Below are 26,744 nucleotides of genomic sequence, written 5' to 3'. Positions count from 1 at the left end.
CTTGATACGATTGGCCAAAAGACATCACAATGCTAAGTGTGCCTTCACATTACAGTAGACATGGAGTCAATGAATTTGCTGAAAGGGAGCCACTCTAAATTATTTAAAGGGAATGTATCACCTCTATTTTTTTTACCAACTATGCCCAGATAGCGACAAATATGACATTTTTAATGTGTTTTTACTTTCTGATTGAGAATTTTTAATTTCATTTTCTGCAGATGAATATGGCGGCGGCCATCTTGCCTGAGCTTCTGTTTAACAGAATTTAGAGATGTACTTTACTGCAGCCTCATAGACACTATAGTCTGGATAGATTTATGGAGGTCTATGGGAGAGTGTTGTGGGCATGCTTTGTGACCTGTGCAGGGAGGAGGAGTAAAACTGCATCCTTCTCCTATTTTGAATAGTGGATCCCATATTATCTATCTATCTATCTATCTATCTATCTATCTATCTATCGATGTGCTGAAAATGAGGTGACTGCAGAAAAGAAATCTACAACATAAAGTGTCAGGTTATCTTGCAGTTTTCACTTTGACCACTAGTCCTAATAATAATTGGGCCGAGTGGTCAAAGTGAAAACTAAGATTTTAGAGTTTTTAATCTATAATCTAGAGCTTTTAAATCTAGATATTGACATTGAATAAGTAAAACAAGAAAAAAAAAATCACTGAAATTCTGATTTAAACGAATAGGGCATCTTCTCCCTTTAAATCATGCAGTTTCATACCCCCACCCCATTTGGTTATAATTGGGCATCCAACAAATAGAGAGTCCTAATACCCTCAGTGATCAGCAGTCATTCATAGAGGAACCTTGCCTTGTAGAAAACATTGAACTTCCCTGCAGCGCCACCACAGGGGGAAAGAAACATTACAGGCTGCTGCTCACTGAAATCAATAGGATGTCTGAGTAATGGACCCGAGATGAGGGTCATGAATAAGACCCCCCACTATTAGCTTATGAACCCTAGAAAGGCATGTAAAATTGGGTAACCCCATTAGTATAATGGCTTCTAATAGATGGTTCTGCCCCTTTAAATTTGTGACAACTGTTTTTACAAGGTTTCACGCACACTAGCAAATATTACCAAGCCTAAGTTATGCATGTCCATGACACAGCGACCAAGAATTCAGGAGTTTCCCATTGTTCATATTCATGGGAGCAATGAGAAGTCCATTAGTTTTGTTTTTTTTAATTTCTCCAAGTCACTAGTTAGCATGTGTCCAGGATCCGAGTACTGGGCGCAGTAGGGGTCAATGTAATGTGCGAGTAGCGCTGCCACCAGCACTGGCGATGGAATTAGATATTTTCTAATTTGACATGAATCCTACCAAACTGCAGGGGTGCAAATAAATCCACAATAAGATATAATAACCCAGCCAGGATGGAACATAATGCCATAGACACCGAACACTACTGTATATATTGGTGGTAGAGAAACAGCAGTCACATGATTATGTCACTACCATCACAAGGGATCATAATGCGGCCGTGCCTTTTCGTTTTCTGGGAGAGAGGGGAGAGACACCTCCTTTAATAAAGGATGAGCTTATTAGGGACGAGGATTTGCACAGTGAATGGGGCCAAAAAGTGACTAGTCAATACAAACATCACATACTATAGATAAGGGATATGGCCGCACTTGGTAACACCCTACACAAAAACACCAGCTATAAATGACTACACAAACACTGGGGCCCTGCTAAGGTCAAGGCTCTAGTACCAGGGAGAGATCTGTGCCGTAGTATTAAAGAGCAACGCCAACACAACCAAGTCCGTGGACGTTTGACTTTGTCTCCTTCCTATCACTGGTTAATAGGTGACATTACTGCCCTGCCCCATACAGATATCGGGTGCAGTCATCAACACCGATAACATCAGTATCATGTAATCTATTATCAGGACTTCAGGGAAAGTTAGCACAGGTTTATTGCTGTAGGATGATGTGAGGGGAAAGGTCAGCGCAGGTGTATGTCAGGTCAGGACGAAAATAGGTCGCGATTCACCCCTGCTCTTATTCACTTGAATGGCAGCGTTGTAGATAATAGAGTGCTGTACTACAACTATCTCTGGGGCTCTCGTTGAAGTGAATGGAAGCGGGGGTGCACCATATTCGGGGGCATGCCTACGTTCACAAGATCGGTGGAGGACCCAGCAGTCAGACCCCTACCAATCAGCTAGTTATTATACACGTTGCATGGCATTACCCCTTTAATCTGTCCCATCCTTTAGTCTGTCCATAGAAAGGGATTATAACTGTTGCTCGTTCACCCGACAGTTATCTCCCCCAAGCCCCCATACACATGCACACTTGGCTCACATGATACCTTGTGGGGAAAAAGAGAGTGCTAGTCATCTCTTGGAACAGCAGCATACCTCCCGAGAACAAAAGGAAGGGACATGCTGAAATCCAAAATGTTCAACCCCCAACATCTGCTCTCAGGGCAGGGTTGGGAGACCCCTTATATTCTAGATAGTCACATTAAATCAGTGAGTTTGGCTGACATTCATCGAGTAACTATGGCCAGCTTTATTCTCCTTGTGACCATAGCCTCATGTGTGCAGGTGTGACCAGACCCCGCTAGAAATCCGACCAAATCAGATCGGCCGAGCGGGATTTTACTGTAGAGTCGACTTTACGCTCCTCTCCAGTGATGATACAATAACAGACGCTGTCTCAACATGGAGACCTAGTTTTCAGGATCTCTGCATACTGTCGGTGAACGAAACCTCCAAAAATGACTGTTCTTTTATGCACTTACCCGAATGTTGAGGCTGGCGACCACTACGTCGCCTGTTGGGGTGACGATGGGAATATTCTCACATATGATGCCGTTCTCCACATCCACAACTTTTCCTACAGAAGCAAAGACAAATAAAAGGCATTAAATGGGATTTCAGGGACTAAAATATTATTGACCTAGAGCCTTAGGATAGGTCATTGGTATATGATCGGTGGAGGTCTGACATCAATCATCTGACTGACAGGTCAGTGATGACACATCATCTGTTTGAAGCGCAGTCATCCAAGTGAATGGTTGCCTTCCACGGTTAGATTTTTGGCACATGATTTGGGCTTGTCCAGTTATACTAGATTTTTGGAAGGGGGTCGTGGATCTCTTGGCGGAGGTGTTGTGCAGTATAGACCGAGAGGGGTGGTAATGTGGCATGTTTTCCTTACTCTTTTTTTTTGGTATTCTTCTTTTTGTGTACCTGTCTATTTTGTTTTTTATCATACATTACATACCTGCGCGCTCTTCAATAAAATGAGGGTTTTTAAGAAACCCTGTGCTCATTACATCCGACTTCAGCAGAGTTTGTTGTATAGATGTAGGGCTGGGAGCTGTCCTGTCTCAGGAGGTGAACGGAGAAGAACATCCGGTCACCTACCTGAGCAGGAAACTCACACCAGCGAAGAAGAACTACGGCAAAGTAGAGAAAGAGTGTCTGGCGAGAAAATGGGCGTTAGACCCCTTGAGGTACTACTTGCTGGGGAGGCAGTTCCGTCTGGTGACCGACCACTCACCCCTCACTTGGATGAGCAGGAACAAGGACAAGAATGCCAGGGTGACTAGGTGGTTCTTGTCACTCCAGAACTTTAGGTTCACAATGGAGCACAGAGCCGGGAGACCGCAAGGCAATGTGGATGCCTTGTCCCAGACTGTCTGGGGTTTGCCCCAAGGGGTCGGAAATGGAGGAAGGAGGGAGGAGGGATGTGAGAAAGTGAAGGGTGTGGTTTGGGAGTATGTCTCAGCCAGGCAGTTAAAGGGTGCGTGGTAGAAACCCACAGCATGTAGGTCCGGTGACCTAATTAAGGACTGGAATAGACAGTGTGTCAGTACTAGGAGCGGTGGCACCACAATGAAGAGACTGATCTGTGTAGTTGAACCTGAAAACCAGGTAACTGTGCCATCCCTCTGAAGTAACCAGAGCCAGGCTCCCGTATAGACAGTGGCCCAGTCTCTGCTACCAAGCATCTACCTGAGCGGTTACCACAACATATTTTGTTTTCCCATAAAAAGCCCGTCATTTACCCGCGTACAATATACAGTCATACTTGCATGTACTATATTCCGGAAAGAATTTGAAGTTGACTTTGACATGGAAACCACCTCAAAATCAGCTCCAAATTCATGCATGTGAACGGACCTTAAGGGATATAGAAGCTATAGATCAGACAATTGGAGTGGCTACTGCTATTAAGATATTTCAGGAAACCAGTAAGCGCAGGATCTCAGACCTAAAAACCCCAAATAAGGTGACTGACAAAAGCAGCAGGTTCACTTAAAAGTGCGGCTCTGGATCTGCTCCCAAATTCCTAAATGATCTGTCAATAGGAAAAAATGCACATAAGTATTAAAAATCTAATCTCAATGGAAGAGCAAGGGCTCTTGGAGCAGATCTTGAAGATCTGCAGGACTGTATGTGCCTATTCCTCTTGACTTTGTGTGGATGATATTTACTGATCGGCCATGTGTTGCCCTCTTACTGTCTAATAGCTATGGCAACTGTGGACAAGATGGCCATATGGGCAGGAGAGGAGTCGTCATGTAGAGAAGTAAGTATATAGCAACAGGGATCTATTGTGCTAGAACTAAATCCATAAGTATGTTTTGGTTTTTTTTGATCGAGGACTTTCCACCATCACTATTCCCCTTCCTTAAAGGGACTGTCTCATCAGAACCCAGCGTATCAACCCAACCCAAAGTTAGGTAGGTTAGGGTCACCTGAACCACACAAGGTTTTTCTCTTATGAATCACTGCCTCCGTTACTGGGACATCGCTGTTTTTGTCAATATGAAAATTAGGTCATTGGAGCAATGATGCATTGGAGCAATGATGGTGTGGCCACTCACCTCTCTAGAGCAATGATGGTGTGGCCACTCACCTATCTGGAGCAATGAGGGTGTGGCCACTCACCTCTCTGGAGCAATGAGGGTGTGGCCACTCACCTCTCTGGAGCATTGAGGGTGTGGCCACTCACCTCTCTTGAGCAATGAGGGTGTGGCCACTCACCTCTCTGGAGCAATGAGGTTGTGGCCACTCACCTCTCTGGAGCATTGAGGGTGTGGCCACTCACCTCTCTTGAGCAATGAGGGTGTGGTTACTCACCTCTCTGGAGCAATGAGGGTGTGGCCACTCACCTTTCTGGAGCAATGGGGTGTGGCCACTCACCTTTCTGGAACAATGATGGTGCCCTCATCAAACTCATTTGCATATTGACAAAAACATCAATATCTCAATAACGGAGTCAGCAAATCACAAGGTGAAAACACTGTTGTTCAGGTGACCCCAACCTATCTATCTGTAGGTTGTGGTGATATGCTGGGCTCTGGTGACACACTCCCTTTAATATGAGGTTCTGTACAGATTCTGGCACAGTTGGAATTTTTTTCTCTATACCTCTCCATTTAAGAAATCAGTTCAGTTAGAATATCAGGCATCAAAACTAACTAGGCTCTCTAATGTCAAGTGGATGGGGTCAGGCAGGAGCGTGTCACAGAGCTCTCAGACGAAGGCAGTGTCTTGTCTGCTCCTCTCTGACACCATCCACTTGACATTAGAGAGTCTAGCTAGGATATCAGGCATCAAAACTAACTGAACTCATTTCAGATATGGAATTGCTGGGAGTAAGGACAGGTCTCCTTTAAGGCCCTGTACTGCATATAAAGGCTTATCCCCAAGAAAGCGAAATCATCCTGTGATGCTCATGAAGACGGGAAATAAACTGTTATACACTCAAACTCCACCAGGGGGCACTCAATGAAGATTATATGGCTTTGGCGCTGTTGATTGTAATCAGGCTGAATACATAACTGCATTCATGTTATTATAATCCACTTTGTAGTCCATGTGATGCTTGTCTTACATACAGTCATGCCTAAGTATTAATTATAATGTGCAAGACAGCCGTGATAGCAGGTACTTTGTACGATACTAAATTGAATATACCCGAACTTACATCATATGTCTGAGTCATTGGTATTACTAAAATTAGTACAGCACTGTCCATTCAGTTTCTGGAAAAGCTGGATTCCAGGTAGGTATGTTAGCTGCTACGTGTCACCTATTGCTTGCCTAAGAATCAGACTTGTGACTCAAAATAAAAAAAATATAGAGTGATCAGCAGCAAAATCTGGCAGCCACACAATAGAAGCTTATGGCAGCCTTTCTCAGTTCTTGCTAACTGATGGAGGTTCCTATAACTGACCCTCCCTATTAAAGGGGTTTCCCAGATTACATGATTGATAACCTATCCTATTAAAGATCAGCAAACGTCCAACACCCAGGATCCCCCACACCTCAGGCTGCAGAGTTTGGATGAGCGCTACTGCAGCCTCTTCAGAACTTGCCGAGAACAGCGCCATATAGTGTATAATGGCAACGTTTGGCATAGCAGCTCAGCCTATTCACTTGAATGGGACTGAGCCGAGAAATGTGACGTTACATGGCCTATCTTAAGGATAGGTTATCAATTAAAAAGTCTCAGAAAACCCCTTTAAGTACATTTTGACAGCGGTTGTGCTTGGTATCGCAGCACAGCCCATTCACTTGAATGGGACTGAGCTGGGATTGGGTCATGTGACCAATGAGCGAGCAGAGCTCAGAGAACACTTGTGCCACTTCAACCAGCTGATCCAGGGGGTACCACATATTGCCCCCCCCCCCCATGGATCTTTAACTGTTAACCTAAGGTTAGGTTATTGATCCCAGAAACCCCCTTTAATGGGTAAAATCCTGTTATACCACCCATCAGGAAATTTTGAATCAATAGAGGGAGAGGAGGGACCATGATCAGGATCTTCATCTTTTGAAGAGTTTCTCTTGCCCTGGAGGACCTGTCCTGAAATATTTACACAAACAAGCCATTGAGTTTGAGGGGTAATGTGTAATGCTTAATTTCCCCTGTGGTGGTGCTGTTGGGAAATTAAACACGGCTACGGTCCCCCAAAGATCATGGCTAATTTCGGGATTGGGACTCCGAGCTATCGACTCATTGTCATGGGACCCTTATAACAAGCAGGGCAGGTACACACAATGCAGTGTAAACTAGACAAAACCCTCGACATATTTATTGTTAAGCAACAGCAGTTATATTCAATGGGTGACCACATGTATGATAGGCCACAAGTGGTCACATGGGCGCGGCACTTTAGGAACAGCTGCTTGTCTCTGTGACACTCGGAGTATACAGCACTTATTCCATGGACGACCTCCGTACCTTTTATCTCGAGGGGACCTTCAATACGAATCCCATGCTGAATAATGTCTCTTCCCTTGGGATTTGCTTCCTCCAATTCTCCAGGCCGTTTGAAGACACCGTTCTGGACATCCTCGAAGACCTCGAACATTTCATGAACTCGTGCTGTGTAGCCGGCCAGCTCAGTCACCTGTCAGACATGTTGTCACGTGTTAAATTAACGACAACTCCCATAGAAATTCAATACTCTAGCAGGCCTATAATTGAGAATGGCCCAATTAGTGTAAATTGATCTATGGGTGATATTACAGGTCAAAGCCTTGAGATGCACTACTGAGAGACTGTGATAACAACAAGTCCCCTTATGATTTCTGTCAGCGAGGCCCTGTAAAGATCCAAGGCCATGAAATAGATGAGTATCAGTAAATATACACATAGTGGGATGTAGATATTGAAGTCTTTGGTGATCTGGATTCATACAAGGTATCTAGGACAGCAATGAACTAAGAATCCGGCAGTAGTGCAGCCTCAGACTTCGTCTATTTAAGTGGAAAACAAAGGAACTGTCCACAAAGAATTGCAGAGAAAACTGGTGTATAAGGCAGGATAAATCGCTCTCTATGTAATGCTTAATTTGCCCTGTGGAGGCACTGCAGAGAAAATTAACACTTAAAGCTAGATCCCAAACAGATGGCAGCTTATCACTGGAGGTCCAAGCAGGAAACACTCCATGATATTCTTATTGTCAAGGGACCCTTCTAACAGGTAGGGATTATTCCAAGCAGAGAACCCCTTTAACAGTGGTTTTAAGATTCTTAAGACTCTCACACTCAAACATAGACCTCTGGGAGGTGCCCTCTCATTTCCATGGCTGGTGTGCAATGCTTCAAAGCGATTATTTATACTGAGCCTCGACTGAAACAACAGGCAGCTCCCACAGGTCCTGAAAATCTGCCCCCTACTGTGCAGAGGGACCTACATCAGGCATATCTATTAATAGTCTTCTCAGGTTACTAATAGATTTAGACTCTATCCACTTGGCATTACCACGTGCACAGTGCCAGTACGGTGGCACAATGAATCCCTAGGGGTCAGCACTCTCCCCTGGAAGCGATGCTTCTGGGGAACCTCTCTGCACAACACAGTGAGCGCTCTTATGTAACTTGTCGCTCCTTGCTTAATACTGCTTGTCATATGAATGGCTAAGAAGACTGGAGGGGAAATGACAACCAGTCTGTGAAACTTCCTTAAAAGCCTACACTTAAAGTGGTTGCACTGGATTAGAAAAATCCACGGCTTTTTCTAAGCACAGCGCCATTCCTGTCCACAGGTTGGCATCGGTACTGCAGCTCAGTCCCATTTAATTCAACAGTCTGTGGAGAGGAGCAGTCATGTTTTTCCCAATCTTGAACAACCTCTTTATGTACCATAATAGAAAAATATGAATCAGATCATGCCACGTGACTCACCTCTTTATAAGAAGACATTACTCTCTCTATGGCGTCAGCTGCAGCGGTCAGCAGATTCCTTGCAGTGGTAAAGGCTTCAGCGCGTTCACTTACTAGTTCCTCTTCCTTCATTTCCATCGCTGCCTTTTTCACTTCCTCTGAGTCTAAGGTAAAGAAAGAATTTTTAAGAAGACGGCTGCAGTCACTTACATATGATGCCCCCTTCACTTACACTGACAGAAAGCTGCCATATTGTGGGGTGGAGCAGACTAGAACATGGAGGTGTGCTTGATGGCAAGAACACATGCCCGAAAGGTGGCCATACACATTAGAGGTCGATCAAATGCTTGTTTGACCATCTGCAATTCTTCATAACATCTCCTTAAAGATGTATGCTCAGCTTAGTGTTCTGAATGGGAAGCGGGAGAAAGCTGCTGCCAGATACTGGTGGTACTTAGCATAGGTCTTCCAATCGGCAGGGGTCAGACACCCCAACTGATCAGCTGTTTGACTAGGCTGCAGTGTTTGGGTGAGTGCTGTAGCCTCTTCAATACTTACCAAGCACAGCGTCAAACACTGTATAGTGTTTGCGCTTGGTACAGCAGCTCAGCCCATTCACTTGAATGGGACTGAGCTGCAATTAGACCATGTGTTTGAGAAATGTAATGTCAATTAAAAAATACATGTATAACAATATGTTCTTTTTCAGTATGCCAGTACCCCGATTCACTATTTTCTATGACCCCAAACACACATAGGTCCGTGTAGGTGGCCATGAGCCCTGGGGAAAAACTCAAGGCAAGTATTGAAGCATGCCCCATTTGTGCCCTAACGTGGTGGAGATGTACAAAATCATGAACAGCACATGCTCCACAGAAGCCTACCCATTCCTTACCACTCTCAGAATATCCGGTAGCGGTGATGATGGGCACTGCCACCATGATGAGACCAGACGCGCTCCACACATACTTCATGAGGAACTGCTCCAGCATCACATACCACAACCTCTCCAACAGGATGAGGTTTATCTGCGAGGACAAGTCCTTGTAGCATTGCTGCAGAAGGGACAACTCCACCTGTCAATGACATGGAAAACAGGAGCGTTAGTGACCGCACAGTACAGGAGGCGAACAGTAGAGGGACATTTCCGGGTGCATTCATCTACATGATGTCATTGGGCTCCAATGTGCCATAGCCGATCTAGTGTACAGATCATCAGAAGAGTCTGGTGCTGTGGCTCAAGTGAATGGAGGAGATGAACTGCAATACCAGACAAGGCCTATGCACAAAAGTGGCGCTGTCTCTGGAAATAAAGAGCCTTTTTTTTCTAACCCTGCACAATTTTAGGTACTTACCTCCTCCATGCTCCTACACTACTGCTCCCTGCCATAAAGTAAGTCGCTGTGTTTATGTCACATTCCCCCAACTCCAGCAGAGCATCATTCGCCCAACAGAAGCGGTCATTGTCCGGCCACCTCTGCAGAGTAGACTCCCGAATTCTTGCTTTTTAAGATTATCCCTACAGGGTTAAGTGAGTATACTAGGCCACACGTCAGGGCTCCTCAGAGTAACATGACACGACTGAAGGAGTCCGCAAGCCCCAGATGATTCACATAATGTGACAATGCACTGTGTGACCAATGGCCTGAATATCTCTTCCCATTACACACTGCGCTGACCTCAGATAAACACTGACACATTGAATACAGCACCCAAAACCGCTAAATTCCCTTATAGGACCGGGTGATGGGGTTAAGAGCCAAATCCCTTCATAGACAGGCACTGAGCATGTTCTAACTGAGGTTACTATAGGTTACTAATCCAGGGCAATGACCTCGGTACATACAGTGGGGCCTGCTAGGCCTCCATTGATTTTTAGAACAAAAGAGATGGGCCAGGCCTGTTGACATTCTTTGGCTGTAGGGGGCACTACCATGTTATATCAATAGGATATGGCGGAGGTCAGGCAATCCTATGAATAGAGGGGCTGTGGTGCTGTGACCCCTTCACTGGGTTCCCAGGATAGCAGCGCAATGCGTGGCCTCAGTCAAGACAATGGGGCCAACTTCAGTTTCCAGCACAGCCGGGTATCATGGCCATGTAGGGAAAACTTCGAATGTCGGCAGAACTGTGGACCCTTTCTGGTTGGTGGCATATACTATACATATAAGATGGAGGGAGTACCCCTCTAACCTAGGGGGGAGACAGCTGGACCAAAGACACAGAAATGCATCAAGAATCTTCAACACAGAGGAGCAGTGAGCTGTGACCCCCATAGACTTTAAGGGCTCTGTGACACACATGGAGTGCTGGAATCCAACAAATACGGGGGTCACAGCAAAGGATCAAAAACCCAAAACCTGTGGAGGTCAGCAAAACTAATTCAGGCCCGCTCTCAAAATTCTGCTGGTTGCCCTTAGAAACAGACAACGGTTCATCTCCTTCCTGCTGTCAGTCATGTGACCTGTAATCTGAGCTTCCTTATTGCTCTGACAGGAAACCTGAAGACGTCTAAATTTAACTTAAGGCTTAACAACAAAAACACTGAAGAGAAGTAAATTTCTTTTTTTTATAAAGCTACTCCATTTTTACATAGATTTATACCATGTAGAATTACAAATTATTATTGCGGGTTAGAGTTCTCCTTTAAATCTTGTGTCAAGTGCTCCTTTGTTCCTAATATAGCTTACACCACAGATCAGCTTGCCGCTCACATATCTCCCCCGCCCTACAGTAAGGCAACAGCGTGAGAACTTCTGCGCCTACTTTTCTACAACTGTCTTCATACAATACATGAATGAGTGTTGTGGAGTGTGCTGGCAGTGCACTGGTTAAAGCGGGCCGCCGACATCAGGCCTTTTTGTTTAGCATCTTAGTAACCAAAGCAGAACTGCAGAAAAGTGGTAGAGAGCAATGTCCTATAGTAACCTTTCCCTCCGAGCCAGAATTGCTCTATAGAGATTACAGGCTGCAAAATACCATTGCTTATCTGAGCTCTGCTGCGGGGAACAAACTACAAGACCGCAGCAGGCCTCACTGGAGTCTAAGTCAGCACTCTAGGTCCATGGCTGGTATATACAGGTCCCTGTGACTTCCTCTGTGAATAGTCTCCAGTATATACAGGTCCTTGTGACTTCCTCTGTGAATGGTCTCCCGTATATACAGGTCCTTGAGACTTCCTCTGTTAGTGGTCACCCATATATACAGGTCCTTAAGACCTCTTCTGTTAGTGGTATATACCAAATAACTAAGAAGCGACAAAAAACTGGAAGACTGAAAGGTTACTAGTGGACTGGCGTACAAGGAATAATAAATATAAACCGCTGTGTGTGTAAAGAACGTTAGGAGACTCCATTTCTAAAGCTTGCAGTATAGAGAGTGCAGCTCTGGATCATAATTCAGGATCAATACAGGATAAGTAATGTAATGTATGTACACAGTGACTGTACCAGCAGAATAGTGAGTGCTGCTCGAGAGTACAATACAGGATGTAACTCAGGATCAGTACAAGATAAGTAATGTAATGTATGTACACAGTAACTGCACCAGCAGAATAGTGATTGCAGCTCTGGAGCATAATTTAGGATCAATACAGGATAAGTAATGTAATGTATGTACGCAGTGACTGCACCAGCAGAATAGTGAGTGCAGCTCTGGAGTATAATACAGGATGTAACTCAGGATCAGTACAGGATAAGTAATGTAATGTATGTACACAGTGACTGTACCAGCAGAATAGTGAGTGCAGCTCTGGAGTATAATACAGGATGTAACTCAGGATTAGTACAGGATAAGTAATGTAATGTACGTACACAGTGACTGTACCAGCAGAATAGTGAGTGCTGCTCGAGAGTACAATACAGGATGTAACTCAGGATCAGTACAGGATAAGTAATTAATGTATGTACACAGTAACTGCACCAGCAGAATAGTGATTGCAGCTCTGGAGCATAATTTAGGATCAATACAGGATAAGTAATGTAATGTATGTACACACTGACTGCACCAGCAGAACAGTGAGTGCAGCTCTGGAGTATAATACAGGATGTAACTCAGGATCAATACAGGATAAGTAATGTAATGTATGTACATAGTAACTCCACCAGCAGAAGAGCGAGTGCAGCTCTGGAGTATAATACAGGATGTAACTCAGGATTAGTACAGGATAAGTAATGTATGTACACAGTGACTGCACCAGCAGAACAGCGAGTGCAGCTCTGGAGTATAATACAGGATGTAACTCAGGTTCAGTACAGGAAAAGTAATGTAATGTTTTATGTAGATTAATTCAGTCCCACGTGCACACCACCAATGCATTTACACACTTCCACCTGCAACACTTATTCACACAGGTCACAAAACCAGCATCAGCTACCAAGCCAAGTAGGGGAAAGGTAAAGCAGCGCCCAGTGCTATGTATAACCTGACATCGCAAATTCCATATCTTGATTTGGACTCTTCCTGCTAGTTACAACGTGTCGCCCTAAGCTACTGTACGGAGGCAACAAAGGAAGATCGGAATGGTTCCCAATATGGAAATACATGATGAATGCACACTTTGAGGCCAAACAAATCTGTTCCATCATCTCCAGTCTGGATGAAGAAGGGTGGAGAACTCTACGGTTGTGGGTCACGTCAGGATGTGATGGCATTTATCACCTGGCCCAGGACACCACATGTTTCACCATCTCACCCACTACTTCTTTTCTAATTCCTAAGAAAGAATATTACCATATGTGGAAATCTAAAGACATGGATTGTGCAACACTACAATGACACGTCATGTAGCTTCTTATAGGACAACCATATTTCAGTAAGCCACCCCCTGTGCAAGGTCTAATTCACATAGCAAAAACAACCATGTGACTGCCATTTTTAGAATATATAGGCCCACCATTATCAAGACTGCTGCACCTCTCTCAATTTGGTGCACAAAGGCGCATCTCAGCTTCCCCCTGTCCCTCTCACCACTTAGACAGGGGGTTGAGCAGGGTGGGGACATCCCAGTCAACCAGATTTACTATAACTCATCTAGAGATGAGCGAGTACTATTCGAAATGGCCGAATAGCACGCACCCATAGGAATGAATGGAAGCAGCCGGCACGTAGGGGGTTAAGCGGCCGGCCGCCGGCAAAGTCTGCGTGCTGGCCGCTTCCATTCATTCCTATGGGTGCGTGCTATTCGGCCATTTCGAATAGTACTCGCTCATCTCTACTGGTGCAAGTTATACCACAAGTCTACACCAGTTGCTGGCTAGCGTAGATTTGAGGTAGATGCACAAAAATTACTAAAAGTCGAATATTGTACCTCTTGGGGAATGAATAAAGACTGGCATAAGTATCACCAGTCTTAATATATTCTCTCTATTAAATTCAACAGGGGGGATTTATTATGCCTCCTATGCCTGTTTATGTACAAGGTGTGTAAAAGTTGCAATTCTTTGCACAAACCAAATTTTGCACACAAATTTGTGAATTTTTGTTTAAATTTTGTGCTACCCTTTTTATGAAAGTGGGTGTGATGTGGATGGGGCCACCCAGTTGCCAGCTTTATGATCATTTCCAATAGTTTACTGGTATAAATGATCCCTGAAGTGTACGCTGCCAAGCTGGCACAGATTTCATGTGCCCGATTATTAGGAGATGTGCGTTTCCGCATAAATTAGGCGCACCTGTAACCGCTGCAGGGCATATGAAGATTGGCACTGAAAACGCCAGTCTTCAAAATTCTGCCTCAATGTGTCTAATCAGATGCCCATTTTTGACAGTCCTTTTCTAATGGACCATCAAAAATTAGGTTGTCCTATTTTTGTCCATTTTCAGGGATCTCTCAAAGACTTGATGCCTCATGGATAAAAAATGGCCATAAAAAAAACACATTAAAACCATTTTTCGTGGCAAATTTGTAAGTGTTTGTGTATATGAGGACGAACGCTGAGCTCGCATCTGCGTTGGAGAGACTACTGAGTCCGGCATGGAGGACTTCTTTCTCAACCACTATAGTCAATGGGGTTCACCGGTCTCCATGTGTAACCGCTGTTGTAGCAGTCAGGGCTCTCTGTCATTCGGGTCCTCCTAAGAACCTAAGGTACTAGTGTGAGCCTTACGTAAGGGGTTTTTATGAAGACAACACATCTCGAAAACATGTTGTAAGATCCTAGGCGTTTTGGGGATGAACAGAAAAGCAAGCAGTCCCAATTCGTCAAGTAGGAGAGCCCTGCTCCTTAGGCCCCCAGGAAATTACTATTGTTTGGGTGAAGCTGGCCACTAGTGAATGAACAACCATGTACCAACCATGTAGCCCCACAGAGATCAGTTCAGCGGTCCATAGTTGGGCTGGGAAATATGGATGAAACAAGACAGTGTTTCTCAATCCAAATATGGTGGTGTGACAAGGATCACAGAGAGATGAATAATGACAAACTTGACGGGTTGCTGTTTTTGGGGGCCAATCTGGCTTGTCCCTCTGCCTATATCCATAAATATTCACCGCCACGTTTTTGCTACGACTGGACTATTTCCTTCTTCTTTCTGCAGAACACATTGGTGGTGATGGATGAGCTAAGACTATGGAAAGTCAACACAGACTATAAACTGTTTGGAGCACATCATTGCTTTACTACACCGCTGACGGCCGCTATCCGCCCGGGAAGCAAAACAAACATTACTATTCTTATCAGTCATAGTAAAAGTTTGCGAGGAATTCTTTATCTTCTCACCTTATAAATAACTCAACACATGAACAATCCAATATTGATATCAGCAGCCTAGGAACAACTGAACAAGTCAATTTTACGAAGATTTGGATGACATGAGAGGAAGACCTGGTTTAGTATACTGCGAGATGGCAGCAATGGACGTTACATATATTCTCCATACTTGCACTGAACACTTTCAGCACCTATGCAGTAGAGTACACAGCCGCCATCTTGGGGTGCTAAAGATGATGTGGCTTATTTACATTAGTACTGATGAATACTGCGGGGGGAAAGGAAGTGAGGGGTGGTCACGATGTGGGCTATATCGGATACTCTGAGTAACAGAACTAATTGCTCAGGAATGGTTGTGGTGGTGGCGGGGGGGGGGGGGGGGGTAAAGAAAAAATTCCAACTGTGCCAGAGTCAGTAGAGCAGTATCTATTATGATTAAAAGAGATGGAGTTGATGGAGGTGGATAGAGGTCCACTCGAATATTTACATGAGGACAAGGATTTTGTTCCAGTGTCTGTTGTTGGGTTGGATGTTTTTTTGTTACATGACCCGACAGATAGCATTCTTTACAGTAAACCTCCTCTAACTTACTGAATGGCTATCTCTACTCAAAAAAACCTGCAAAATCCACAAAGATCCAGCCTTGTTACTTTTATGTCTCAAGGTAAGCAGGTGATCACAAAGGACTGTGTCCACAAACTGCCAACAGAAGAACTGAGGAACCGCCAGTGGTTTCACAACGTTAAACAGGTTCATCCAGATCGGCAGCATACTTCTGTGACAGGGGAGAGTGAATTATTCCACAAACTCCATTAAAAGAATGCTGGATGACGGGAGGCGAAGGCTATATTAATGGCTAACCGTGTCCTCCATGAGCCCAAATAAAGGAGCAGAAGGAAAACGTTCCAGAGAGGACACTCATGTAGTTTAGTTACGAGGAAGGTCCAATCTCCAAATTCCACCACATTCTGCATTGTCCCACACCATACAGATCAATGGGAGCATCAGTAATACCTGAGTGTACTTGACTGTTTCTATCACTGCTATTCCTTCTTATGTCTTACATCCTGACATTCTGAGGAAAGGTCTTGTATCTGACCAATAAGAGGGAATGGCAGTACCTTGTTCCCAGAAACATTGGTAGTCCAGAGGTCAAAACTCCACCTATCTCCCATGTCTTAGACTACAGCAATGGTGGCTTTGGTCACTATGGCACTGCAATAGAAAATGAAGAAACGCAATTCTGGTGGCATCTTTCTTAAACCTAATCCTACAAACAGAACTGCAAACATACTGCCGGGTAGAGTAGACATCAGGAACCAGTCTGACCACTTCAGGAGCCAGTGTCATTGTTTCAGAATCCATTGAGTAAGAAAATTAATAAACTTGAATTGACGAACTATGCAAAAAAGTTACAAGTCCAAAGCAAGTATAAGTGTATAAGAAGCATTAACGGACTCCAACCTCTGTCCACATAGTTGGTTGAAGGGATTCTGTTTTGCCTAGTTATCATTTATGGTGGCACTTTAAAGAGGACCTTTCACTACCTCCACCAATTCAAGCCAATAGTACCTGTCAATAGTCGCCTAGCCTCACTAAAGGTATTTCACAAAGCCAACTAGAAAGCTGGCCAGTGCTGATGAGGAACGACAACTCCACAACAGAGTGCTGTCCATGGATGTGTCATTGAATCATGTCCAAGATTCTCTAAGGGGTTGGATATTACTAAGTGAAAACAGAAAAGTTTCCTTTCTTTTAAGAAGATCTATTTTTATGCTCTACTTATTAGAAGAGTATCAATGTCCAAATAAGAGCCAATTCGGATGACAGACTTGCCGTGTGCTGTCCATGATGCTTAAAAATATAACAAAAATAGACCATTGGGGTTGAGTGGGGCAATAAACAGATCCTGCGCAGATATATTAAACACCGCCAAGTCTCATCTTGGCCATATGATTAGAAAGCAAAGCCACCATGTTAAGTGTTTTATCTGCCACATCTCAGCCTGCTATGGGTATGGGTCAGTTTGGATTTTTTGGTCAAGCAGTAGACTGTAAAATAGTTGACTACGTACCCAAACCTCACATGTATAAAGAAACATGCATGCTTGGACAATCTGAGTGTTCAGGTCAATGGAAATCAAACTTTCACATGAAAGATCTAGAGATGGTGGGAATACCTGAGATCTCTCTTAAGTCTATAGGTTACTAATACAATGATTCTTTAAATGGAAATGTAAAAAATTCCGGACTTGTAATAGGGATAGAAACAAAATATGTCTTTGCTAGAGAATATCGTGGACTTCCACAGCTTTTTAGCATTAACTCAGGGTTATGTCCGGTCAATGCATCACCTGAACAAAACTCTACAGGAACGTTTCGTACTCTTGTCCAAGCAGGGTCAAAGAAACTTTCAGTGGACCCAAGTTAAACATCTTCGCTTCCAAATTATTTTGGACAGTTAAACATGGAGAATTTTTTTGGCGTACATTGCAGATACTCTGAGCGACAGCTTAAAAAAAAACTGATGACCATTCCACAATTGCAGGTCAACAGAGTACAAATTTAGAGAAGAGCGAGTACTATTCGAAACTCCAGTTTCGAATAGCACGCACCCACAGGAATGAATGGATGTAGCAGGCACGCAGGGGGTTAAGCGGCCAGCAAAGTCTGCGTGCTGGCTGCTTCCATTCATTCCTATGGGTGCGTGCTATTCGAAACGGCCGTTTAGAATAGTACTCGCTCATCTGGGTACTGTAGATACTAAGATTTATACCCAGTATTCACCCATCCACAGGTATGGAGCTTGTCTGACTTTTTAGGTACCCCACCAATTACCAGAATGGGGTTGAGGGGGTTCCCAAGACTAGAATAGAATAGAGCGGTGGTCAAGCACTTTTTACTGTCTATAGGACTGGTGCTGAAAATACAGTGCTCGAGTACCCTTCCATTCTGGCAATAGGTTGGACTAGTCTTGTGGTCATGTTGACAGGTGGAGATGGTACAACTTTTTATGTGAGTATACATCTATATATCATATGTCCTTGAAGTTTACTGTCCCAGGGTTGACCAAGTTAGATATCAACCCTTCCAATACCTCCTCTATGAGATAAGCAAGGTCAGAAGGCATTACTCAGCTCCTTCCACCACCTGAAACAACATGTTCCTTCAGCCGGGCCAAATGAACATGTTATCGATCTGAGAAGGAAGGTCATGGGACCAGTTATAGTCCTGAGAGCTGCCAATCTTGGCCTGGTCTTCTCCCACCTCTGCACTAATCAAATTCATGTTTCAGAGTTCCAAAGTTTAACCAGTGATAACCAGTTTACAATAAACCTCGGCTGCCAGAAAAATGATAAAAGTTTCTAAATGGAATTTGCCCTTGGTGGAGAGATGAAGCATCAACCTTGACCGGGTGCACAGGACACAGTTCATGAAAACAGCCACACACGGGCAAAAGTACAGAAATTCCCATCAATATTACTACTAAGTGTGCATGCTACAAGTCATAAAAACCTTTCAGCTTCTTGGCTATTAGCTAACATGGCAGGATGACATTTTGATGTACCTTGTATAATGGCATCTCTCAGTGGCGCAACTACCGCCGTAGCAGCAGAGGTAGCTGCCACAGGGCCCGGGAAATTACAGGCCCGGTGACAGCCGCTACCGCTGCTATCATTATACTTGGGGGGTCTTTTCGGACCCCCCAAGTATAATGATTGGCGGCCTGGGAGAGGTAAGAAACATTAAAAAAAACACTGTTACTTACCTCTCCATGATCCGGGCAGGCTTCGGCCTAGTCGTCTGACATCCCATGACCCCGGCCTGTGTCCCGGGTGATGTGACATCTTACGTCATTGAAGATGGACTAGTTCAGAGGCTGACAGCGTAGGAGCTGGAAGATAGGTGAGTAACAGAGTTTTTTTTTTATGGTTTTCTCCCCCTGGGTCTCCGATTATTATACTCTGGGGTCTGAAAAGACCCCAGAGTATAATAATTGTTTATGGATGTCCACAGTGGGACATAATACTGTGTGCAGGGGCTACTATGGGGGATAATACTGTGTGCAGGGTCCACTAAGGGGGATAATACGGTGTGCAGGGGCCACTATGGGGTACAATACTGTATGCAGGGGCCACTATGGGGGGATAATACTGTGTGCAGGGGCCACTATGGGGTACAATACTGTGTGCAGGGGCCACTATGTGGGATAATACTGTGTGCAGGGGCCACTATAGGGTACAATACTGTGTGTAGGGGCCACTAAGGGACATAATACTGTATGCAGGGACCACTATGGGGCATAATAGAGTGCGCAGGAATGCGTAGGAGGAGGTCGGTTGAGGTCTTCGGCGTCAGTGTCGGTCGGGGGTGCCCCATGTCAAAAGTTTGCCGCAGGGCCCCACCATTTCTAGTTACGCCACTGGCATCTCTATGAAGTCCTTCAATGAGTGTCACCAAGATGTTACTGAGAACATGAGAAGGTCACGCTGGTGGGAAATTCGGGTGGTAAGAACCTTGAATGAATGTTTCTTGGTATCCATGGAATGCAATTTGTCTAGTAATAGTAGTTGTAGTTATTGAAACCAGAAGAGTTTTCTCTCTTAACATCCACTGGTACCATTGTAGCGGACGCAGAATACATGGTATAGGGAATTGATGGTGAACCCAAACAATTTTCTATCATGATACAACTGTCTTGTGCCACCATGAGAGTTCGCAATATAGCTAAACTCATGTTCATGGTGGGTTAATCTCTACCGATCTACTTCCAACTCAGTGTCCAACACTGAGACTTGGGGTATTGGGTAGAGAGTGGTTTCTAGACCTACATGGCTTCCTGATCAAACATCTGAACCTGCACCGAGATCTACAACGCCATCTGAATACAGTCCAACAATGATTTCCAGTGTATTCATGGCAAGCACCTCTTGATGTACTTTTGCAAGCACTTTGGCTACACAGTTATCAGTCATGAGCCTTCCCATAGTCGCCATTTGGAAACCTAACCTCAAGCAGACCATGCACATTAGACTTACACATATCAGGCATACTACTCCTTTATTTTAGGGCATATGTGGATCTGTTTTTATTATTATAGGGTCGGTGTATAGAAAATATAGTAGTGTAGGTCAAACTAGAATGGCGAGGTGTTTAAAAAAAGAAAAAAAAAAAGTTGTGTGAATTAACCCTTAGGCAGTTGCCCATCATAGCTTCTCTTGATCCTGGAGGCATCAAAGCATTCATATGAATCCTCAGCGCCAGCCGGCTGCTGGAAAGACGGAAGATCACAGCTGAGTCGCACAATCCTTTCATGTCTACAGTTCCTGCAAAATTTCATTTCACTCAAGAAACATGAGCAATAACTCAATTAAAAGTAAAATGGCCACGGACAGATGTCAGGTTACTTTTATATCAGCATCTGGATAAACACTCCCTGCGGAGTCCAGACTTAGTTCCCTAGATGTGGAGTATACTGAGTATAGAAGATCAGCGGTCGGTGTCACCACAACGCTTGGTTATGGAAGTTTACAGAGACTGTGTACAAAGTCATGGAGCGATAAGATGGAGCAGCTAGATGGTTCTTAATATCAGAAGGACCGCAATATCAGAAATCAATAAAGCTGGCAACACATGATTTATGGCCATGGCGGCTGCTAAACACCTTAGCTAACGCTTATCTTGTGCAGAGAAGTCAATGACTTCAGGAGAGGTGGTTGTCATGGACGTCTATCCTTAAGTCTTCTAGGGAAAAAAATGTTCCTTACAAGATAAGTGGAACCCGACCGAAGTGTCTGCCAGCCCACACCTTCTACCACCAGGCCCATGAATATTCTTTTCATTCAGTAAGTCTTACATACTGTATGTTGCTAGCTCTATTCATTATGGTCTAGCCCAGATGTCTCACTCTATAGAGGCCCATGCCCTCCCTTCCCCCAATAAGGTAATCAATAGTTGCCCAAATTCAAGGATCTGTAGTGATAACCCTCAAGACACGGCACAGTGACCTCCTATGACTGAATAAGGAGGGCGGGTAGAGCCTTAAAGAGGTTGTCTGGGATTTACAAAAAGTGGGTCAGGAGTGGGGGCTACACTGTGGCTCAGTGGTTAGCACTGTAGCCTTGCAGTGCGGAGTCCTGGGTCTGTATCCCGCCAGGAACAACATCTGCAAGGAGTTTGTATGTTCTCCCTGTGTTTGCGTGGATTTCCTCGAATTCTACAAAGACATACTGATAGAAAAAAAAAAAGTACATTGTGATTCCTAAATAGGGCTCACAATGTACATTACAAAAAAAGTGGGTCAGGAGTAGGAATTAGATAAAAATTAAAAACCAAAAACAAACTATACTTCAATCCCATTCTGTGTGCGGGTGCCCCTGCTGGTCTCTGCTCACTTCCTGCAGCAGTCACATTATCACTGGCCTCAGTCTTGATGTACTAGTACTGTACTGCATGTACGGCACATCACTGCTGCAGGAAGTAAGTAGAGACCAGCAGGGACTGCCAGAGCGGTGGTACTGAACTGTCAGGCGACTGAAGAGGTCCCAGAGCGGTGGTACTGAACTGTCAGGCGACTGAAGAGGTCCCAGAGCGGTGGTACTGAACTGTCAGGCGACTGAAGAGGTCCCAGAGCGGTGGTACTGAACTGTCAGGCGACTGAAGAGGTCCCAGAGCGGTGGTACTGAACTGTCAGGCGACTGAAGAGGTCTCAGAGCGGTGGTACTGAACTGTCAGGCGACTGAAGAGGTCTCAGAGCGGTGGTACTGAACTGTCAAGGGACTGAAGAGGTGAGGTTTCTTTTTTTTTTTTTTTATTATTATTATTTTCATTTCCTTCTCTAGATCAAATTTTTGTGAACTCAATAAAGTTGTCTATGTGGCGCCATGGTCCAAGAACACACTATGGCCGGCCATACCAGCTTATTTTGCAAAGGCTGTCCAACTTTCTCAAGTGTAACAGCAGATTTCAGAGGAGAGAACTACGCATGTCAGATTTTCACATGTTCAACCATGTTTTCCTACAGTAGATTAATGCTAGGTTCACATCTGCGTAGGACACTCCAGCGCGGATTCCATCTGTAATGGTGGAGAGAATAATCCTGCACCGAGGACTTTTCTTTCTGCCAGTTTCAGTGTAAAACTATCGAAAACTCTACAGACCCCATTGTAGTCTATGGTATTGGTGGGTAACTGCATATTAGACAGATGGCTCTTGGTCTTTTGGGTACCCAAGTGGACCCGAACGACTGAGAGATGAAGGCTAGTGTGAACCTAGCGAAATTATTTTTAATGATATTCTATAATTATTGGCATTGTATAATTACATTTGTAGTTTGTGCTCTATTTATTTTCATGGGAATCAATCTCTAGCTTCTATCTGACCATGGCTGTCATCCTTTTTTGAAGGAGTCAGAGTCGGATCAGGAGTCGGAGTCTGTAAGCGGAAAAAAGGATGGAGTGGGTGGTTTGCTGTACAGACTCCACACCCCTGGATATAAGAGGAGTCTGACAACCGCTTATTACCCTCGCCCAACTGGAAAAAATCTGAATATACACTCTTGGCAGAATCAGGAGGAAAACCTGTCTAAAGCGTACGATTAGCATATATATATATATATATATATATATATATATATATATATATATATATATATATATATATAAGCATAGTGGTCATCTATGATGCTAGGACACCTTGGTGGGAGCCAGGGACTCTTAACATCATAGATGACCATGAAGCTTGGAGTCCAAGACCCCAGACAGGGATCGGGCCAGGAACTGTGGCCATTATATAGACTGGATTTTCCAGACCATGTCCAGAAGGCCGAACCTATGTGAAACTGCTTGATGGGACAAAAAACGCAACTAGACTATGGTAAAGGGCACAAATGCTATAAACCACATCACTGGTGCCAAGTTCATTCTCAATTCCCAAAATTGGTGGTGGAATAGTTGTCATGGAAACAAGACATCTTATATATGTTTCCTAAATTTACATTCTGTATAAAACCTGACAGAATCCTTTACACTGTATCTGAGCACTTAGATACCCATACACCATTGTCCTCCTTACCTTGTGACCTCCATAGAAGGCAATCTCCTCAGAGTTGGCCACCACCCTGGAGTGCATGTACCGCAGCTCCCCTTTCCTTCTTGCTTCTTCTGCTACGAGCTTCCCAAACTTCGGAGAGCAGCCCCGCAACACTTTAGCTGTAATGATGACCACGAGTCCAGCAAGGGCCGACGGCCAGGCGGTATCGGCTCCCTTAGTTTTGGCAGTACTGATCAATGTGTAAGTGGTCACTATCACGTCCAACACAGGTTTGGTCAGGTTGGAATAAAGATGGGCCACAGAGCTGGCAAAAGCCACTACGTCTTCAGTCAAGGACTGGTCCGGGTTGCGCAATCGTCCATCCATGTTGCTGACCCTGTAATAAGTCTGGTTTCCAAAGTACAACTTGTAAGCATGGGCCACCAAACGGGTACGGAAAGCCAAACAGAGCTGCCCCTCCAGGTATCGGATGGCGCTGTTGATGAAGGTGGCGGGCAGGGCAATCAGCAACCATTTTAGCAGCTGGAAAACAAAACTTGCTGGTCGCTTCTTTACAATACATCGAGTCAATCGTCCATCCAGCTGTGCCACGTACACCGAGAGGAAGGTCCTGGAGATGAGGGCAGCCGAATGCAACACCAGCAACCCAAACTCTTTGCACGCTAACTTGGGGAAAAGTAGCCGAAGTAGTCGGATCAGTCTACGGAAGAACACCTTATTGACCCCCGTCTTCTCATACCCGGCCTGGCTCGTGGCAGACGACCCCCCTTTACTCTTCTGGAGTCCATTGGAGTCTTTATGTTTTTTAGACGAGTGAACTAAGAGGTGTCTCAGGACCGGGTACAGCCGGCGGGCTCCATAGGCTGCCAATGCCAACGCTGCCACTCGTTTAAGGACCGCAGCCCGGGTGACAGGGGACGGACACACCTGGACCATTGTGAGCCTACCTGCAAGTGTCTACCCTGTAGTGTATGTATACAAGGAGGAGACAATCTCCTGCCTTAGACTACAGATTTGTGTATGTATACATATTGCACCAGAACATCTGCAAATATGCAAATCCTTGCGTGTGTCAGAGGCGGGAACTTTTACATACAAAGGTTTGTTTTTCTAGGCATATAAGTGTCTATATGAATTCATATACTAGTGTACTCTATAGAAGTACATACACAACTATGTATATGACCTATATGTTACAATCTGGCTACCTTAGTGGGGTCACAAGTCTCTATTTTAGGGGTATTTTGGTATCCGCTAGACCAAAGAGCTTGCAATCTGTTCTAGAGGTGACCTAAGTGACTATATACAAGTATATAGTGGTATAACATGCTACACAAGAGTCCCTTGCCATGTCTGGCAGCTAGGACTGACCACATGTAAGCTTGCACTTAAAGGGCATGTATATGGATAAGTGCCTCAGTGTCTGCTGGGTTACCTGTCCCCCTCCTGTTGCCGGAGCCTCAGGTGTCACCACTTCCCGTTTTTGTCTCCAGAGCTGCTGTCACCGTCACTCACTGCTGCGAACAGTTAGCTGGAGCCGGGCGGCTGGCCACGCCTACAAAGGCAGCTGACAGCAGTACAGGCGGATAGGAAGTGCCGAGGGGCGGTTCGAGGAACATTAGTGGGCGGGGCTTCGATGATCTACGCGTCCACCAGAGTTCTGAGGATGTCATTCGCCAGTCAACATGGCGCCGTATTTGGCTTCACAGACCACGCCCCTAGTTCCACTTCTCGAGAACGTGCCACCGAACTTTATTGAAAATCGCTTTGAGCAACAGGTGACGTCACCGGTGGACTCTTGCTTGTAGGCAGCAGTGCACACTTCACAGTTGTTAGACGCAGAAGGAATGAGAAATCCTGTATATCTATTTATAATGCAGAAGTGACAAAGAATAAGTGCGACTTCTCAGTTACTGGTACCTATTAATGGCTGACTTAAAAGATGTGACGTCATAGGCATAAATGGGTGAATTTGGGCTCCAGGAACATCTAACAATTTAGGAAGGTAGTCATTCTAAGCTATCGCTTGTAGGTGAGCTAAGGAATCGCTTCTAGATAAGAAAAAGTGCTTATAAATTTGGCGCATTTTGTTGCGGAGTCCCCAACATGGCGTTTCTGTGTATACAGATCAGTAGGCGTATATAGAATGGCGTATAATAAAATGGCGTATAATTCAACCGTATTGCAATTCATATACCAACAGTTTCACACTCGCGTTTGTCTCCATGTCATTCAGGGCCACGTGGGGATCCAAAAGACTCCAAGAGAGACTGTCCGGTAAAAAAGCGGTTAACCACGGACACTATAGTCCTTTGTGCAGGACGTTTCTCTCCACCGATTACAGAAGGAATCTGCAGTGGAGTCTCCATGGGATGACAGAAACTGATGTTCCCATAACAATGTGCCCGACATAGAACAGTGTGCCCGACATAGATGTCCCCATAACAGTGTGTCCGACATAGATGTCCTCATAACATTGTGCCCGACATAGACCAGTGTGCCCAACATAGATGTCCCCATAACAATGTGCCCCTACATAGAACAGTGTGCTCGCCATAGATGTTCCCATAATAGCATGACCGCCATAGGTATCCCCGTAACAGTATGCCTGCCATAGTTGTCCCCATAACAGTGTGCCCACTACTGATGTCACCATAACATTGTGCCCGCTACTGATGTCCCCATAGCAGTGTGCCTTTTATTGATGTCCCCATAGCAGTGTGACTACTATTGATGTCCCCATAGCAGTGTGCCTTTTATCGATGTCCCCATAACTGTGTAACTACCTCGGATACACTTTGGATGTCCTGGTACCCTGATGCTCTAAGCCTGTCTGTAATGTATACCTAACATGTAATGTACTACCAGTACTCCTGGGGTTTGGCGCCATAGTAGAACCATATAGCAGAAAACTAGTGGCCCCTGAGCCACTCGGCTCTTCTGATCGCTGCTATGGCTATAAGGACTCCCATGTTCCCACAACTAGACACTATCCTAATGCATGGATGTGTGTGAGTCAGTAGCTACGAGCAGCTGGGAGCCCTCATGGGTACATCAGAAAACCATCCTTGTTGTCATCCAGCTTTCCAAGAGGATGAAAAATAAAAATGTTTTCAGCTTCTTTGCAAGTGATCAGAATTCAGTCAATGTATTTGGAATTTATCGAAAACTTACAGCACCATCTGGTGGCATGCTGAAGGTTAACAATAGGGTGTAATACAGTACATTACAGTAACTTATAGTTAGTCCTTTCTTATTCTGGGAAAGCTGGGTGATGTTTAGATGGGATGTTTGATAAAGCCAGCCTGCTTTATATGTCTTTATTAGA

The 26,744-nt window shown here is 44.7% G+C and overlaps 1 protein-coding gene across 1 annotated transcript in view; it reads right to left on the bottom strand.

Moving 5' to 3' along the window:
* Positions 1 to 24,960, bottom strand: part of ABCD1 (ATP binding cassette subfamily D member 1) — a 42,860-nt gene extending 17,900 nt beyond the window's left edge. The window contains exons 1-5 of the mRNA XM_075259815.1: positions 23,438 to 24,960; positions 9,551 to 9,731; positions 8,677 to 8,819; positions 7,229 to 7,397; positions 2,769 to 2,863 (exon numbers count right to left, since the gene is read on the bottom strand). Of these exons, the coding sequence (XP_075115916.1) occupies positions 2,769 to 2,863; positions 7,229 to 7,397; positions 8,677 to 8,819; positions 9,551 to 9,731; positions 23,438 to 24,352 (1,503 nt within the window). The 5' untranslated portion in view covers positions 24,353 to 24,960. The remainder of the gene's footprint in view (positions 1 to 2,768; positions 2,864 to 7,228; positions 7,398 to 8,676; positions 8,820 to 9,550; positions 9,732 to 23,437) is intronic.
* Positions 24,961 to 26,744: the final 1,784 nt, after the last annotated feature.

Source organism: Leptodactylus fuscus, chromosome 11, assembly GCF_031893055.1.
Source record: "Leptodactylus fuscus isolate aLepFus1 chromosome 11, aLepFus1.hap2, whole genome shotgun sequence".
Taxonomy (NCBI): Eukaryota; Metazoa; Chordata; class Amphibia; order Anura; family Leptodactylidae; genus Leptodactylus; species Leptodactylus fuscus.
The sequence above is the reverse complement of the archived record's forward strand: the minus strand, read 5'-3'. Positions and strand labels throughout refer to the sequence as shown.